Source organism: Pseudopipra pipra, chromosome W (genome assembly GCF_036250125.1).
Source record: "Pseudopipra pipra isolate bDixPip1 chromosome W, bDixPip1.hap1, whole genome shotgun sequence".
Lineage (NCBI taxonomy): Eukaryota > Metazoa > Chordata > Aves > Passeriformes > Pipridae > Pseudopipra > Pseudopipra pipra.
Window position 1 is genome coordinate 29,087,118 of NC_087580.1, and position 18,553 is coordinate 29,105,670.

At 54.4% G+C, this 18,553-nt stretch overlaps 1 protein-coding gene and 1 pseudogene across 1 annotated transcript; one reads left to right on the forward strand and one right to left on the reverse strand.

Moving 5' to 3' along the window:
• The first annotated feature begins 2,761 nt into the window (after window positions 1–2,761).
• LOC135404961 (olfactory receptor 14C36-like) lies at window positions 2,762–3,863 on the forward strand (annotated as a pseudogene).
• A 13,203-nt stretch (window positions 3,864–17,066) lies between these two features.
• Window positions 17,067–18,100, reverse strand: LOC135405528 (zinc finger protein 391-like). Its single transcript, XM_064640239.1, has 2 exons — window positions 18,025–18,100; window positions 17,067–17,836 (listed from the first exon to the last, which is right to left on the reverse strand). Exons 1-2 carry the CDS (start codon window positions 18,074–18,076, stop codon window positions 17,082–17,084), a joined length of 807 nt encoding a protein of 268 aa, XP_064496309.1. The 5' UTR covers window positions 18,077–18,100; the 3' UTR covers window positions 17,067–17,081.
• Window positions 18,101–18,553: the final 453 nt, after the last annotated feature.

Genomic DNA, 18,553 nt, shown 5'->3' on the forward strand with positions numbered 1-18,553 from the left:
CAGGGCTGGGATTCACTCCCTGCCCCAAAGGCACCCAGTGTGTCTGAGAAGCCCTGGGTGGTGCCTGTCCCACAACTGCTGGGAATGGGGATGGGGTCCCTGCACAGGCCCTGTGCTGTCCAGGGCAGCTGCTGCACTTGTGCTGCAGAGCCCTGGCACCTCCCCTGGCACTACAGGTCCCTCTTTGGCTGTTCAATCCAGGTTCAGCTGCCCTGAATTAGGTTCAGCAGTGAAGGGATGTCCAGGAGACAACTGCCATTGTGCTCTGAGGACATGTAGAAAATACCCTGCTAAAGAACAGGAGAGAGACCTCTCTCCCTGTGCCACCTGACTCCATTTGGTCACCTGAACACCTCTAGGGGCTGCCCTGGACAGAAGGAACAGTGACAGGTTGCCCTGTCCTACATGTGGGCCCCTTCTGCCACTCAAGTTGGCCAAAGCAATGTCCCAGCAGCCTCCAAGAAGATCCCACAGCTGCTGCCCTGTCCCTAGGAACTGCTCCATTGGAGCCTGCAGTTCCCAGCAGGAATCTCGGTCACCTCTGGCCCCTCAGAAGGAACCAGGGCTTTGTGTCCCAGCAGGTCACTCCTGGCTTTGGTCTTCATTCATTCCCATGGGAGCTGGGACAAGGAATCACCTGTAGGGGCCTGTTTTTTGCCCACTGAAGTGGGGCAGGAGGAATCCCTGCCCATGGGGGTTGTGGAGGGAGCTGAGTGTCCTTCTGGCCCCAGGTCTGCAGAGCCACAAGGAGACACCTCTGTTGACTCAGCTGAGTCCCTTCCTTCAGTGCAGGTGAAGGAGATCCCTCCTGGGCACTGTCTGGGTTTCCTGTCTAATGATGGGACATGAAAAGGGGACTCTTGAACTCTGTGTGTGTTTGGAGAAATGACCCTGCTAAAAGAAGTGTCTGTGCCCAACTGAGAGAAGGCACATCATTATTTCCTTCAGCTGTGTGCCAGCAGGTTCCCCTGGAGCCCCAGGGACAGCTGGAGGAGCCCAGAGGGGCAGAGAAAGGGCTGCCTGGGGCTGTTGCTGTGCTGCTGAGCTGGGCTGGGCTCCTGGCACACAGGGAGCTCCTGGCAAGCAAGAAGAGCTTAAAGGAGACAGCTCTGCTGGTGAGCAGCTCCTCTGCACAGCCCAGCAGGGCTGAGGGCCCTGCCTGCAGCACCCAAGACACAGGAGAGAAGGCAGAGAGATGAGAAGCAGCCTGGGCTGGGAGGTGTCTGAGCTCTCACTACTGGAGAAACCTTCTCAGGATTTGAAGGAAGAATTCTCTGGCTGTAGGAAAGTTCAGCTTCCCTTCTTGGAGGCATCTCCTAAAGCTACCACATCCCACAGCTTCTAGGATCTTTCAGCAGGACTCTCCCAGTTGCTGCAGTGCAGGGGAAGTGGCCATATGGCAGGGCAGGGCAGGAACTGCAGGCAGCAAGGGCAGAGAGGAGAAGGGAGCAGGAGGTTCAAGGGATCCTGGGCTGGGAGGACAGGGCAGAGCTGCTCAGGGCAGGAACCTTGCCAGCCCTTTGCCACGGTCAGGCTCTGGCTGCAGAGCAGTGCAGGTGAGTTCCTGCAAGTGCCTCTCCCAGCTGCCAAATGGCAGCAGTGGCAGGAGCTGTCAGGATGGCTCTGCTGGATTTGCTGGGGTGCAGCAGGAGAAGCTGCTGCAGAGCAGGACTTGCTGCTGCCCCCTCAGAGGCCCAGGGCCAGAAGGTTCCCTGTGCCAGGGCTGGCTGTGGGGTGGGAAGGTGGGGGTGCAGCCAGGGGTGCCCAGGGCTGTGGTGCAGAGCAGGGTCCTGCCCCCAGGGCTCTGTGTGCTGGGGCAGGGACTCTGCTGCCTGCCAGGGTCAGCTCTCAGCCCGGCCAAGGAGCTGCCACGGGGATGGGGGAGAAGGGCTGTGGGGAAGGAACAACTCCTGGGAGGGCAGAGCAGGGCAGAGTCCTTCTGATCTCCAAAGTGGGCTGCAGGGATGAGGGCTGCTCCAGATCAAAGCAGGAAATTTCCCAGAAGGTATTTGCAAGAGGCACAGACAGACAGGGAGTACCTTAAAGAGAATGAACCAGTTCTTTCAGTGTTATACTCTGGGTTGTCTGGATGCTGACTGTGACAGAGAAATGAATCTCTGAGCACAGGAGGAGACACTGAAACTTGAACTCTGTTAGATTAGAGAGGATTGAACCTGAGAGTATCAGACATCAAAACTGTCTTATAGACCCATCAGTGTCACTTTTTCAGCCCTGGGCCCGGGGAAGCAGCTGCTGGCAGAGACAGCTCCAGGCAGCAGAGCCCTGGGCAGGGAGTGGGGGGCAAGAGCCCCCAAGGCCTGGGGGAGGGGGCGTTCAGGCAGCTCTGGGGGCCCTTCCCTGCAGCTCTGCTGGGCACTGTGTGCTGGGCCATAGAAATGAGGATTCCTGCAATGGAAAAGAACCTTCCAGGTGTGATGGTAGAAATAGAAAACACAGGTACAATTATTCTAAGGACAGACTAAGCTTCTGCTCTGCAACCCCAGCTCTTCTGAGTCATGTGTGTAGAGATGGAACTTTTGTACTCAAGGTCTGTTACATCTGACATTCCTTGTATGAGAGCTCTACCAAAAAAGTTCCATGTCCCACTGCAGCAGAGCAAAACTGATTCCTTGGCAGTGCATTTGGTGACATTTGACATATCGATTTCTTTTTAAAATGGAGTTGCTCTTTCGCAGAGGTCTGTCTCAACCATTCCCTGTCCTTTCCTTTTTTGAACAGATCCTGTGCTAAGAAGCAGCAAATGCCCAACAGCAGCTCCATGCCCCAGTTCCTCCTCCTGGCATTCGCAGACAGGCGGGAGCTGCAGCTCCTGCACTTCTGGCTCTTCCTGGCCATCTCCCTGGCTGCCCTCCTGGCCAACGGCCTCATCCTCAGCGCCGTAGCCTGTGACCACCACCTGCACACCCCCATGGGCTTCTTCCTGCTCAACCTCTCCCTCACAGACCTGGGCTGCATCTGCACCACTGTCCCCAAAGCCATGCACAATTCCCTCTGGGACACCACAACCATCTCCTACATGGGATGTGCTGCACAGCTCTTTTTCTTTTATTTCTTCATCACAGCAGAGTATTTCCTCCTCACCACCATGTGCTACGACCGCTACGTTGCCATCTGCAAACCCCTGCACTACGGGACCCTCCTGGGCAGCAGAGCTTGTGCCCACATGGCAGCAGCTGCCTGGGTCACTGGCTTTCTCTATTCTCTGCTGCACACAGCCAGTATATTTTCCCTGCCCCTGTGCCAGGGCAATGCCCTGGGCCAGTTCTTCTGTGAAATCCCACACATCCTCAAGCTCTCCTGCTCACACTCAGGCTACCTCAGGGAAATTTGGCTTCATTGGGGTTAGTGTCTGTTTAGTGTTTGGTTGTTTCATTTTCATTGTTTTCTCCTATGTGCAGATCTTCAGGGCTGTGCTGAGGATCCCCTCTCAGCAGGGACGGCACAAAGCCTTTTCCACCTGCCTCCCTCACCTGGCCGTGGTCTCAATCTTTGTCAGCACTTCGTTTTTTTCTCACCTGAAGCCCCCCTCCATCTCCTCCCCATCCCTGGACCTTGTGGTGTCAGTTCTGTACTCGGTGGTGCCTCCATCACTGAACCCTCTCATCTACAGCCTGAGGAACCAGGAGCTAAAGGATGGCCTGAGGACAATAATGAGTGGATGTTTTTCAGCAACAATAAGCTCTGTGCTTTCTTCTGTCCAGCATTTAAAATGCAACTCATGAGAGTCCCAGCATGCCTTCTCAACTTTTTAGTGGTGGTCACTGGGTTCCTCTTCTCATAATTTTGTGCTCAAAGAAATTTTATTATTCATCCCCCACCTCATTCACTGCTTACCTCTTGAATTTGATCTAGAAACTCTGCAAATGATGAACTGTATATTCATCTATTTGTGTTTTAAACAAAATAAACTACCATTCAGTGCCTTGTTTATCTAGGATCCTAACTCTGAGAACAGCATGAAGTTATAGGGAAGGAAAAATGTCCCAGCACAGCAGCACTGCCAGGGAGCACCAGCACTTTGTCTTGTCAGAGCTGCTCTTTTTCTACTTCCAGGTCTCCTTCAGAGCCCACGTTCAGACCACAATCAGCTGGCTCTGCCTCCCAGTTTGAGCAGCACAGCCCAACAGAATCCCCCATGGCCCCGGGCCCCACAGCCCCCATGCTCTGCAGAGTAGCCCCCCCCAGATCAGGGGCCATGGGGAGCATGGGCAGGGGGTGCAGGAAGGGCTGCTCAGGCCAGCACAGACGTGTTCCCCTGGGGAAAGGCTCTGTGGGGAGATGGGATGTGCCAGGAGAAGAGCAGGACACCCTGTGTGAGCAGAGGGGCCATGGAAAGAGGCTGCCCTGGCCCTGTAGCAGCAGGAGCTGCCTGAGGAGCTCGGGGGGCAATTCTCTGCTGCTGTGCTGGGGAGCGGGGCTGGCCCTGGGGCTGCAGGAGCTGCCTGAGCTGATGATGTGCTGAGCATTGCAGACCCAGAGGGCCTGTCCCTGAGCTCCATGGCCTCCATGGCCTGCTGCAGGGCCAGACCTGAGTGTGCTGCTCTGCTGGGCTGGGGCAGGGGCAGGGAGATGGGGGGACCAGGGAGGGGCTGGACTGGGCAGTGCCAGGGAGGGGAAAACCCCAATGTTGAGTTGAAGTGTGTGAGTGTGCAGTGTGGGAGCTCTGCAGTGTCCTCACAAAACCAGCCCTCCTGGGAGGGATGTGAAGGAGCAGCAGAGCAGGATCTGGTCTGTTCCATGTGCTGGACACCCTGGGAAAGCTCTCCCAGGACAGTGGTCCCAGAGCAGCCAAGAACAATCACAATTGCCTTGTGTATCCCTCAGGCCATGGGGCATCTCAGACAGGGCAGAGCAGGTGGCATCCCCCAGGGCTGAGGTGCCTCCAGCCCCTGGCAGTGGCAGCAGGAGCCAGGGAGACACTGCCCCTACTGCCAGAAACTCTGTGTGTGTGTGCAAGGGAAGGACTCCTGTCTCTGCACAGCCCTGGGGGTGTGAGCAGGGCAGGAGCCCAGCTCAGCTCCGGAGCCCTGTCAGAGCCCTGACACTTCTGGGGTGACTCCAGGAACAGCCTTCACTGGCCCAGGGACATTCATCTCCCCAGCCTCGCACACATCCCCTGCAAATGGCCCTGTCTCCTCCATCACCCTCCTCTGCCTTTCTGGCCTGGCCCTTTCATTCCACACCAGCAAAGCAGCCTGGGCACCATCTCACCTGGGCACTCAGAGGGGTTCTGGGACCAGGACTGGTGCTGTTCTCCAGAACATTTGTCCCTTTTCCCATGGCACAGGGCACAGCTCGCTGGTATGACAACACTGCCAGGGGCACATACCTTGGAGAGACCTTTGACAGCAAAAATAGGGAGATGAAGAACAAAAGAGGCAAAATTAGAGATACGAAATGTGTTCAAAAAATTCAGCCGCTCCTCTGAACAATATTTCTTCATTTGAATCATTGGTAGGAAATTTATTTTGATAAGTAGCTGTACAAACCTGTTCATACAGTGAGTGAATCAGGTCACAGAATATGGATTTGGTTTTTCAGTGAAAAAAACCTATGAAACAATTATAAAAATTTATACAAATTAAAAAAAAATAACCCTTTAAATGTTGGACTGGAAGCCCTGAGCAATTTCTGCAGAGGTTTCCACTCTCTCCTAAAATCCACACTCATGGCTTCAGGCCATGATTTCCCAGAGCAGTCCCAGAGCTGGTCACTGCCCAGAGATGCCCTGGGGCAGCTCCAGTGCCCAAGTGGGACAAGTGGCCCAGGGTGTGTGGGAGCCCTTTGGAGCAGGAGCTGGTGGGCAGGAAGGGCCCATCTGGGGAGGGTCAGGGAATCCCCCCCTGCAGCCCTGCTGCCCAGGCTGAGGAGGGTCCTCTCCAGCCCACAGCCCATCGTGTGCCCTTGGGGGCTGCGCTGCCGGGGCTGTTCCCGGGCACTGACTGACTAAGGAGGGCAGGCAGATGCTCAGGGGTCCTGAGGGTCATCACAGAGCTGAGTCCATCCAGATGAAAGATTTGGGGAGGTCAGGAGGAACTGGGACAAAAGGGATAAGACAATTGGGGAAGGAAGGAAAGGCTTGGCCAACAGAGATCAAAGATTTCATGAGGTAAAACCAGGTGCAGTTAAGGCTGAGGGTGCTGCAGCACTGCCTGTGCAAACATTCTTGATGGGCCTTTCCTCTCTTTGTAACCTCAAGCCCCAACACCACCTAAAAGTGCTGCCCCTCCCATTGGAAGGAATCCACTGCTCTACTCCCAGCCTCAACCTGACCTTGAAGGCAAAGCTCAAACCCAGAAGTCCAGATTCTTATTTGTACTCCAATGCCCACCTCTATCCAAACCTGCACTGTCAGTGTGAAAATCCAAGCTTTAATCTTGACCCAGCCCAAAACCCTCTTCCCCTAATCATGAAGCAGACACTGCCAGCAGAACAACAAACCCCCCTCAGCTTCTGCCTAGTCCCCACCCTGAGCTCTAAACCCCAAGCCCTGACCATTCAGCACCCCCACAGCCCCTGGGAGCAGGGCAAGGACCTGGAGGGCCCCGAGCAGGTCCAGGGGGTTGGCAGAGGAATGGGAGGTGACCTGGATCTGCTCAGCTCTGCAGTGACCCCCAGGAGAAGGGCCTGGGCTCTGCCAGGGATGTCCTGTGGCACAGGGGCTCAGGATCCAAGTTCAGAAGGCCAAGTGCACATGGCAACAGCCAGAGCTGGTGCAGAGACATCAGGGAGGGTCTAGAAATGCTGCTGGAAAGGGGGTGGGAAAGCAGGAGGGGGGTGTGCAGCCTGCAAGGCCAGAGCAGCAGCAGGGCCAGGGCAGGACAGCCTGCAGGAGAGATGGCCAAGGGCTCTGGCAGGGCTGCAAGGCCCAAAGGCACCCAGGCCTTTGTCCCCTTGCCTCTGGCAGCTGCCTCTGCCACTCAGGCCACCACAAGCCACTTGCCTGGCAGGTTCTGCCCTTGGTTTCTGCCTCGCCCCTCCCTCAGGAGCCTGGCAGGGGTTGCCCAGTTTTGGGCCTTTGTTGTTCCTCCCCCTCCCATCCCAGTGCCCCCCAAACAGCCCTGAGCCAGCCGGGAGGGACAGGATCTGCTGGGCCAGGGCCTGGGGCTCAGGCCTTGGCCTTTGTGCTCCACAAAACCAAGGCAGGCTTTGCTCAGCATTGCAGGGGCCTGCCCAGAGCCTTTGTCTGCCTGCACTCCTGGCCTCCAAGGAGCTGCTCCAAGGAGTCCCTGGGGAGGCTTTGGCAGTGCCTGCCCTCAGTGGGGCCCAGCAATGCTTCAAGGCACTTGGAGTTTGGCTTCTGACTTCTTCAGCAGCTTCTTCAATCTTCTCTCAGTACCTCAGGATCATGGGCTGGGCTGCAAACACACCGTGGGGCTCATTAACATGCAGAAATCCCTCAGGATCTCTTTGTCTTCCTTTAATTGTCTTCAAGGCAATTTCAAAACAAGTCTTCGAAGTTTGTACTTTTTTTTTTTTAATTCAAGGATGGGTATTTTTAAGTTCAGAGAAGAGGTGATTGAAGTGTTCTCCAAGTGATCTTGATGCTGAGTGTCTCCTCAGGAGATCCACACTGACCCTGGATGATCAGCCTTGCTCCTCACCCCCCAACCTCACCAGTTCTGACATGGCCCATCAGGACTGACAGCTGATGCAACTCCTAACACACTGTGGGACCCATGAAAACACTGAAAACCAAATTATTTTTCTTTCTTTAATTGTCTTCAAGTCTTCAAGACATAAACAACTAATTAGAGTTGTTTTGTAGTTTAGCTAAGGCGGAAGATTTTAAAGTGGAAGTCACCAAAAATATATTTTTTGATGAAAGGGAATGATTTACACAGAGCCTTGGGATGTAAGAGGGTCAGGACGCAACGGATTTTGACACAAATATAAGGGGGCAAAAGAGATTACTGGCATTTAATTATTGACCAGTTGAGCAGCTCTCAAGTGGTTCAATAGCATTTGCTACAATTTTAACACTGACTGAATTATAGATTCCCAATAACAACATTCCCACCACAGTCAATTCACACCCACACCCAGGCAGAGATGTGTGGACACATCAAGAGCTGGGTGTGCAAAGGTCCCTCTCCAAAAGTGTCCTTGTGGTCAGAAAAAGACTCCCCCAAATCCCTTTGTGTTTCCCAACAGACAAGGGTCACTACTGGAGGAGTGTTTGTTGAGGGGGATCAGAATTGTCCTGGGCACCAGCGAGGGTCTTTGGAGTGTTGGAAACTGGAGGGTTCCCGAGCTGGGAGAGGCTGCCAGAGGTGTCCCACTGAGAGGGAGGTGCTGGGGAGCTGCCAGGGCCTCCCTCAGCCCTGCTGGTTGTGGGCTCCCAAGGGGACTGGCTTTAGTGATCTGCTGAATTTCCATCCTGGTGTCAGCAATGACTGGAGTTTGCAAACTATTTGGGAATTGTATCCAAACTCTTCTCTTTGGGTTAGGATTCAGGTAGGGCACAGACACCGGCGGCAGCCGCTGTGGCTCATGGAACCGAGTGGCCATTGGGACACTGCAGGGCCTCCTGGAGTCCAGGGGCTGGTGGGACACGGGGGAGCCTCTTGGAGCCAAGGGAACCCAGGGATGTTTTGGAACATCGTGGAATCAAGGAGCCTTTGTGACACTGCAGGCCCCCATGGGACTAAAGGAACCCTGACAGTATTTGGTACCTCGTGGAATCAAGGGACCGTTTCTGGCAGGATGCTCTGAAAATACCTAAACAATGGTCAGAGATTGCAAACAATGCACACTCTCTGTGATGAGTTACTGCTGGTGTCAAGACGCTGTTTTTAATGCTGAATTATGCTAAACCCAAAATGTTTCATGAAATTTCAAACACAGATCCTGCTTTTTGAAGCAGGATTTGACAGACAGGCTGCTCCCTGGCCTGCAAATATGTCTGGCAGTCAAACCCTTGATAACTATAAAAACCCCGTCCAACTGTCATGGGGCAGATTCTTCCACAGACTTCCTTGAAGTGTGTGGAGCTTGTGCCATGAAACAGGGACAGCTCTTCATGGTCACTGCCCAAGGGTTAAGTGAAAGAGATAGAACTACTCCCTATCGCTGTGGGGTGAGTTACCTCAATCTCTGCTTCAGGATTGTTTCTTTTTGCTGGCTTTGATCCAACTGCTTTAATAGAATGACTTTGATAGATTACAATATCCTATCTTACACTATACTGCTAGGAGTTTTTTGGCTTTTATACTGGGCAGTAAATAATTCTGATTGAGGTCTTTTGTCTGTTCACTTGTCTGGTAAATTTTCTGTTCATTTGACATAATAAATAATTCATTTTAAAAAAATATTTCTGATTTGCCATCACTAAAACTTGCAGGACAAAGTAATTGAATCACACCTCTATAATTCCTTCAATTAAAACCAAAATCTGAGCCTGAGATTGGATCCAGCCACCCCCAGGCTCCTCTCTGAGAAGGAATTTAGAAAGCAAGGGGGTCCTTTCTGCACCTCGTAGCTCAATGAGACGGCTTCTGCCATCAACTCTGTCTAAGCCTTCCACCCCCCCAGCCCCAAGCCGTGACACAGGGGCATGTCTTGTGCATGCAGTGCAAACATGGACTCCTGAGCTGGTCATTTGATGTCCCTCCTTGGAGGGAAGAACAAGCCCAATGGCCTGGGGTGAGAGGCCAGTGCTGGGAGCGGCGCTGGCTGTACCAGGGCACTGCTGGGTGCCCCCACCCTGAGCACTGCCACCCTTGTGCTGGTCACTGCTGTTTTCCTCTGCAGGGCGTTGTGTTGGGCACATCCTGGAGAGCAAAGTGGAAAGCAGATGGAAGCTTTGAGGCCCTGGCCTGAGGAGATGCCCCTGCAGGATGGCAGTGCTGCTGCAGAGGTCAGCTCTGTGCCAGCAGTGCCCGTGGCTGTCCCTGCCTGCAGTCCCTGGACAGTCCTGCAGCAGGACTGGGACTGACTGCCAGAGCACTGAGGCCTCCAACAACACAGGGCTCTGCAGGACAGTGTGGAAGGGAAGGGAGAGGAGGCCAGGCAGGAGAAGGGCTGCTGCTCCCTGGCAGTGCTGCTCTGCTGGGACTCTTTTCTGGCCCAGTTCTGCACAGAGGCACTGACCCTGCAGCTGCAGAGAAGTCAGAGAGGAAAGATGTCAGGCAAACAAGTCAATGCAGAGTTCTTTATTTGGTTGAAGCACACAGTGAGTACAATTCCCAATCTGTACACCTTCCGGGCCAGGCTAGAAAGGCAAAAACTGAATTGAAAATGGTGTTTATATATAAAAAGATATTTATATATATCTTTATAGATATAATTATAGATATAAAGATTTTTTGATGTGAACAAATTCTCACAAAAATAACACTCCTATCAGAAGTAAAAAATAGAGAAGGTATGGTGGGACTTTAATGAAGTCCATAACAGGATTGGCCTTTAATGAGGTACATAACATGCAGAAGAAGGAGAGTTTATTGCTTCCGAAAAACAGCCAGTTATCAGTTTCCTCAAGGCATCCTTGAGCTCCTGGTTCCTCAGGCTGTAGATGAAGGGGTTCAATGCTGGAGGAACCACCGAGTACAGAACTGACAGGGCCAGATCCAGGGATGGGGAGGAGATGGAGGGAGGCTTCAGGAAGGCAATGAATAATGTGCTGACAAACAGGGAGACCACAACCAGGTGAGGGAGGCACGTGGAAAAGGCTTTGTGCCGTCCCTGCTGAGAGGGGATCCTCAGCACAGCCCTGAAGATCTGCACATAGGAGAACACAATGAAAACAAAACAACTAAACATTAAACAGGCAATAACCACAGTGAGCCCACGTTCCCTGAGGTAGCCTGAGTGTGAGCAGGAGAGCTTGAGGATGGCAGGGATTTCACAGAAGAACTGGCCCAGGGCATTGCCCTGGCACAGGGGCAGGGAAAATGTATTGGCTGTGTGCAGCAGAGCAATGAGAAAGCCAGTGGCCCAGGCAGCTGCTGCCATGTGGGCACAAGCTCTGCTGCCCAGGAGGGTCCCGTAGTGCAGGGGTTTGCAGATGGCAACGTAGCGGTCGTAGCACATGATGGTGAGAAGGTAATACTCTGCTGAGATGAAAAAGGCAAAGAAAAAGAGCTGTGCAGCACATCCCATGTAGGAGATGGTTGTGGTGTCCCAGAGGGAATTGTGCATGGCTTTGGGGACAGTGGTGCAGATGCAGCCCAGGTCTGTGAGGGAGAGGTTGAGCAGGAAGAAGTACCTGGGGGTGTGCAGGTGGTGGTCACAGGCTACTGCGCTGAGGATGAGGCCGTTGGCCAGGAGGGCAGCCAGGGAGATGGCCAGGAAGAGCCAGAAGTGCAGGAGCTGCAGCTCCCGCCTGTCTGCAAATGCCAGGAGGAGGAACTGTGGCATGGAGCTGCTGTTGGGCATTTGCTGTTCCTTAGGACAGGTCTGTTCGGAAAAGGAAAGCACAGGGAACAATTAAGACAGCCCCCTTTTAACAAAGCCAGTGCAGTTTTCAGGGAAATCCCCTCCAAGTCAAGGCATTTCTTTTCCCTGGTTTGTGCTCTCTGAGGGTGCTGTGAGGAGCTGGAGCTCTGGCCATGTGCTGCCAAGGACTCAGCCATCCAAGTCACTGTCCTTGCCCACAGCCCTTCTGCCCCAGCCCTGGCAGCAGCTCCCCGGGCCGGCTGAGAGCTGCCCCTGGCAGGCAGCAGAGTCCCTGCCCAGCACAGCACCCTGGGCTGCAGGACCCTGCTCTGCCCCACAGCCCTGGGCACCCCTGGCTGCACCCCTGGCTTCACAGCTCTTCCAAAGTGACCCAAAACAGCCCCTGCTCACCCATCCCATCAGCTGGGGCTGGGCCAGCTTTAGGAGATGCCTCCAGGAGCTGCCCCTGTACTGCCCTGCAGTCACAGACTCACTGTGTGCAGCCCTGCCAAGATTCCTCCTGCAGGGAGCTCTCAGCCCTCCTGCCAGTGCTGAGCCCCTTGAAGCTGTGTCTGTGCCCTGCTGGTGTCCCTGAGCTGCCCTGGCAGTGCCCTCAGCCCTGCTGGGCTGTGCAGAGGAGCTGCTCACCAGCAGAGCTGTCTCTTTGAAGCTCTTCTTGCTTGCCAGGAGCTCCCTGTGTGCCAGGAGCCCAGCCCAGCTCAGCAGCACAGCAACAGCCCCAGGCATTTCATGACCCTCAGGGGGGTTTGATGTTGTTTACATGAGACTCAGTCCCTGAGAGGAAGTTCAAACAACTTTTCAAGAAGTCAAAGTGAGATGGAAACACTAAAGTTTCCTGTAGTGCTAATGAGTCTCTTTGAGGGACACAACTGAGAACGTGTCCCCAGGTTCCAGTTAGAGCAGAAAAGTGCAGACAGTGATGACAAGGATGGACAAGCAAGGGAAAGGTGGCTCTGATGCTGAGGAAAACTAGACTAGTTTCCTTAATCCACCAGGCCAAGCCCTGACCCTCAGCCCCTGGGAAGGCAGATGCTGTCCCTGCCTCATTCCTCAGGGCTCTTCCTGGGGCACTGGGATGTGGGATGTGCAATGCCAAGGGCAGGACCATGGGGTGGCACCTGCCAGGCTGCTGAGCAGGGACAAGGAGGCCAGGAGGCCCCAGGGCTGCAAGGGCCACTCCCCTCCTCCTGGCATCAGGGGCACAGACAGCAGCCCTGGCCAAAGGCCTGCAGAAGGTGGCTCTGTCAGGGCCTTTCAGCTTCTCCCCCTCCCTGTCTCCTCTCCAGCCCAGGCTGTCCTACGGTGTCCATGCCCTGCCCCTTTCCCTGCAGGCTGTCGTCATCCCCCCGGCTGCCCCACCTGGCTGGCACCTTCCTGCACTGACATCTCTGCGTCCTCCCTGGCTCTTCCTGCACACACAAAGCCTTGGGCTCATCCAGACTCTTTCTGGGTGACGTGTTCCAGCACAGCATTTTCCATGGAGTGAAATTCCTTTTTCCTCATGTGTTCCAGGGGGAATTTATGCTGATACTTTTGGTCTGTGTTTGGCCCTGCCACCTGTGAAAGCTTTGCTCTTTCCCTGCCAAGTTATGGGAAAACAAGCACGGATAAGCGGGAAAGTTGTCCTTGAGAGCTTTTTGTGTAAACTGTTTAAATTGGTGTTCTATGATTGGTTACTTTTCCGTCAAGGGCATTTGGAGGAGAAAGTGATGATGAAGTGAGGAAGGCTCGACCCCAGACTCAATTAAGATAGACCCCCAAAACACTCTGCGCATGCCTGTGTGGATTTCCGAAGTTCTCACACGTGCGCAGAAGAGATGCACTGACATAACTGGGGGGTGGGACTGAGGGCCTCTGGTGGGGCGGTGCTGGCCACACCTGGGGAGGTTGTGGTCTCTCAATTAATTGTTTAAAAAGCAGATAGTGCTTCCTTGGCGAGAGCTAGTTTACTTCAAGGACAACGTTGCCTTTTGGCGCTTACCAGCTTGTTAACTTACTGACTCTCTGAGGATGCCGCTTCTGCTCTGGGTAATTAGAGGTATGCTAGGTTGGTAAGATAACTTTATAGGCAACAGCTGGGTAACTGGGGAGATCGTGCTGGGGGCTTATTCCTCTCCTCGTTCCTTCCTTTTGGGTTTGTTCATTTTGTTGGCCACCTCTTGGTAATAAACATTGTTTTTTGAGCTTGCAACGGTGTCTTGGTTTTCAAACTTCAGCATGTTCGAACCCCTCCCTAATACAACCCCATACCAATGTCCCAGATCCAGATGCCACCTGAACACTTCCAGAGAATCCACCACCTCCCCGGGCTACTTGTTCCAATGCCTCAAAAGTCTCTCAGTGGAAAAAGGATTTTTTCATAACTAATATGAACCTTGCCCAAAGCAATTTAAGGCCGTTCCCTCACAACCTTTCACTAAAACCTTGGCAGAAGAGACCAAGCCCCATACCCACTAAAACCTCCTTTCAGGTCATTGCAGAGAGCAATGAGGTCCCTCCTGAGCCTCCCCTTCTCCAGACTCAACCAGCCCAGTTCCCTCAGCCGTCCCTCAGCAGACATGTTTTCCAGAGCCTTCCCCAGCTCCGTTCCCTTCTCTGGACACGCTCCAGCCCCTCAAGGGCCTTTTGGCACTGAGGGACCAGAACTGGACACAGCACTCCAGGTGGGGCCTCCCCAGTGCCCAGCACAGAGGGGCAATCAGTTCTCTGCTCCTGCTGGCCACACTCTTCTCCACAAAGGCCACAATGCCCTTGGCCTTCTTGCCCCCCTGGGCACACTCTGCCTCATATCCAGCCCCTGTCAAGCAGCACCCCCAAGTCCCTTCCTGCTGAGCAGCTCTCCAGCCCCTCTGCCCCCAGCCTGGAGCGTTCCAGGGGGTTGTTGGGACCCAAGGGCAGGCCCTGACACTTGGCCTTCTTGATCCAGCCTGTCCAGATCCCTCTGCAGAGCCTTCCTGCCCTCCAGCACATCCACACTCACACCCAACATGGTGTTGTCCACGACTTTCCTGAGGGGGCACTCGATCCCCTGGCCCAGATCACCCAGAACGATGTTAAACAGGAGCAGCCCCAACCCTGAGCCCTTGGGAACCCCACTAGTGATTGGCCCCATCTGGATTTCCTTCCATTCCCCACCACTCCCTGGGCCATCAGACACTTTGTCATCCAGCAAACAGTTCCCCAGGCAAGCCATGAGCAGCCAGTTTGTGCAGGAGATGCTGGGGGAGATGGTGCCAAAGGCTTTCTGGAATTCCACAGAGACACATCCCCAGCCTTTCCCTCAGCTGCTGAGCGGGTCCTTTGTCAGAGAAGGAGATGAGGTTGGTCAGGCAGGACCTGCCTTTCCCAACCCCACACTGGCTGGGCCTGATCCCCTGGTTGTCCTGCCCGTGCCATGGGATGGCACTGAGGAGGATCTGCTGCATGGACTTCCCTGGTCCTGAGGTCAATGGGACAGGCCAGGAGTTTCCCAGATCCTCCCTTTGGCCCTTCCTGTGCATGGGCATCCCATTTGCTAGTTGCCAGTCAGCTGGGACTTGTGCAGTTGTGCAGCACTGCTGGGGAATGAGTGAGAGTGGCTTGGCCAGCTCTTTCTCCAGCTCCCTCAGGACTCTTGGCTGCATCCCATGTGGGCCCAGGCACTTGGGGGGATCTCACTGGCAGAGCAGGTCACTGACCATTTCCTCCTGCATTGTGGGGGCTTCACTCAGCTCCCAGTCAGCAGCTTCCAGCCAAAGCCTGCCTGCCAGGTGTCCAAGGGGTCAGTTCTGCTGCCCCCTCCTTCCTTCCCCCACAATGGAAAACTCCCTCATTTTGGGTCCCTGTGCCCCAGACGGCTCCGACCACCACCTCACCCACCAGTCCCACAATCATGGAATGCTTTGGCTTGGGATGGGCCTTCAAGATCATCTCAATACTCTCATAAGAAAGAATTCCTTCCTACTATCTCCTCCAACCCTTCCCTCGATCCATGTGAAGCCACTGCCCCTTGTCCTGTCACTCCAGGCCCTTGTCCAAAGTCTCTCTCCATCTTTCTGGTTGGCTCCCTTCAGGCACTGGAAGGCCACAATCAGGTCAGCACAAAGCCTTCTCTTCTCCAGCCTGAACAATCCCAGTTTTCTCAGCCCTGAGATATTTCTGAACCTCCCAGAATCCAGGGGCCATTGGGACCCTGCAGAACCTCCTGCATTCAAGTGCTCCTTGTGAAACTGCAGGCTCTCCTGGAACCCAAGGATTCCTGGAACACTGCAGAGCTCACAGAACCAAGGGGTCACTATCCCACTGCAGCTCCTTCTGAAGCACAAGGGACCCTGGGACAGTGGGAAATCTCCGAGAATCCAAAGGGCATTTGGGGACTGCAGGGCCTCGTGGAACTAAAGGAACCTTTGGAGCCTGGGGAAGCTCATTGAATCCAGGGGCCATTGGGACATGTGGGGCCTCCTGGAAGCAAAGGAACCCTGAGAATTTTTATGGGAACAAGTTAAGGCAGGAGCTGCAACTCTCAGTTAATCAGGATACACAAGGAGTGTTTTGGCCTTGACTGGTGTTTTCCATCCAGAGAGTGCTGTTTGCCAAAGTGGAAACCACTTGGAACGCTCTGCATGGCAGCCTGTGTTTTTCTCTGGTGGCTGAACACAGCCAGCACATGAGGGGAGGGGAATGTGTGGGATCAGGGCACTGCTTTGGGGCCATGCTGGGAATTCCAGTGGACTAAAAGACAAAGCCCAGGTGCTGTTTCCAAAGGAACCCCAATGAAAGGGGGACACCGGAAAGATGGGGGGACAAGTCCTGAAATGGAACTCTGTGTGTGCAGCCTCATTTTCTCCTTCAGCATCCACAGGAGAAGGGGCAAAATGTGGGGGATCGGACCCCTAAACCGTTTGGGGGGGATAAATGGGGATTGAGGGGACAATGAAAAAGTGGAAGAAATAGGGAGAAGGGTGGAAAAGGGGGGGTGGTTTGACCAGTCTGATGGTCCCATGGGGGTCTTTGGGTACAGGGGGGTTGGCAAAAGGGGGGTGGCCCCCCTGAGCTCCCAACTGACTGTGGGGTGCTGGGGGCTGCTGGATCCAATCTCAGCCTTCGATCATGCCAACACTTTTAAGTTTAAGGGAATTACAGAGGTGTGACTGAACCACTTTTGTTTCCCAGGTTTTAATGATGGTAAGTCAGATCTATTGATACAAATGAATTATTAAGGGTTACAAATGATCAGACAAAAGATCTTCATCACAATTATTTACTGCACAAAATACACACTAAAACTACCAGGAGTACAGGATAAGATAGGACAGGGCTCTACACTAAAGTAATTGTTGAAGCAATTCTACTCAAGCTGCCACAAAAGCAATAATTCTTAATTAGAGATAGATGGAACTCCCCCAGACCAACACTCGTGGGGAGATCTCTGCTCTCAGACTCCAGCAGTGACCTTGGGGGGTCCCCAGCCAAGGCAGGAATCTCCACACACACCCCAAGAAGGGTTCTGTTGGAAGAAGCTGCCCCTGGAAAAGGGGACTGGCCCTTTGTGGTTGAAAGAGATGGACTGACAGTCACTGGACTCCAGGGGTTGCCTCAACATCAGGGGGTTCATTCGGGGTGGAAGCAGTGAAGCAGTGGTTGAAGCTCTTCCCACAGCCGGAGCACTGGTAGGGCTTCTCTTACTGGTGGGTCCGTTGGTGTCTGGTCAAGGTAGAGCTCTGGGTGAAGCTCTTCCCACACTCCCCACACTTGTAGGGCCTCTCCCCACTGTGGATGCGCCGGTGGGTGACGAGGGTGGAGTTCCGGTTGAAGCCCTTCCCGCAGTCGGTGCAGCGGAAGGACCTCTCATCTGTGTGAGTCCGCTGGTGCATGAGGAGATGTGAGCTGGTCTGAAACCTCTTCCCACATTCCAAGCACTTGTAGGGCCATTCCCCAGTGTGGATGCGCTTGTGGGTGCGAAGGGTGGAGCTCTGGCTGAAGTTCTTCCCACATTCCCAACACGTGTAGGGCCGTTCCCCAGTGTGGATGTGCTGGTGGGTGAGGAGGTGGGAACTACACCTGAAGCTCTTCCCACATTCCCCACACGTGTAGGGCCGTTCCCCAGTGTGGATGTGCTGGTGTCGGATCAGGTGGGAGCTCCAGCTGAAGCTCTTCTCACATTCCAAGCACCTGAAGGGCTTCTCCCTGCTGGGAGGCTGATCAGGGACCACCAGCTCAGAACTCCCCCTCAAGCTCCAGCTGCCTTCCCGGCACAGGCTGGGTCCTTCTTTCTCAGAGCACCCTGGGATGGCTTTGGAGCCCCTCCTGCGGGGGGATCTCCGGCCCTTTTCCTCCCCGCTGCCTTCCTGCGCCGGGGAGCCCTTCAAAACGGCCTCTCCCACCAGGGTCTCACGGGGGGATTTGTCCTCCGGGCTCTCCGTCCTCAGCTCGGGGCCTGGGGCAGGAAGCAAGAAGGACAGGGAGGGGATTTGCCTCCGGCCCACAGGGAAGGCCAAGGACATCCCCCCAACTCCGGCCCCGGCAGGACGGCGGCGCCAGCGGGGTTGTCCTGCAGCCGGGGCCATGCTCGGCTGACAGAGCCAGCACAACACCCGCCCAAAGGGACACTGACTTCCTCCTCACCTGCCTGGGGGGCACAAGGCATCTTCCTCTTCCTCGCAGCCTCCTCCTCCATCCGCCCAAGCTTTGGGAAGGACAAATCCTGATGAGGGAGGAAAGAAGGGCTGAGTGTGTTGGCTTGGGGGTTCCTCCTTCCAAAGTCCATCTCTAGAACTCACCGGGCATCCTGTGATCATAAAAACCTCCAAAACACCAAGATTCAGCCCAGAAAAACCCAAACCATCGCAATTCAGACAAAAACTCCTCAGAAATAAGAAGACCCTCACCTACCCAAACTGCAAAAAGTTGAGATTCAGCTAAAAAAATACTCCAAAATATAAAGATTAGACCAAAAAAACTCTCTCAAAAACAAACTGGGGTGTGGGGGCAGCCTGGGAAACCAGGGCTTTGCTCCCTCGGCTCTGCAGGGGCTTCCCACAGGCTCTTAGCCTCCTTTGGGCATCCCCTGCTCCAGCGTGGGCACCTCCCGGGCTGCAGGGGGGTCTCTGCTCCATCCTGGACTCATCCACAGGTCACAGGCCCTTCAGCTCAG

What these genes read in the sequence shown, in the direction of transcription:
- LOC135405528 (XM_064640239.1), bottom strand. Translation starts at nt 18,076, where the DNA reads ATGGAGGAGGAGGCTGCGAGGAAGAGGAAGATGCCTTGTGCCCCCCAG. An exon ending in GCCTTGTGCCCCCCAGGCAG is followed by an intron (nt 17,837 to 18,024) that starts GTGAGGAGGAAG and finishes TTCCTGCCCCAG; the next exon opens with GCCCCGAGCTGAGGACGGAG.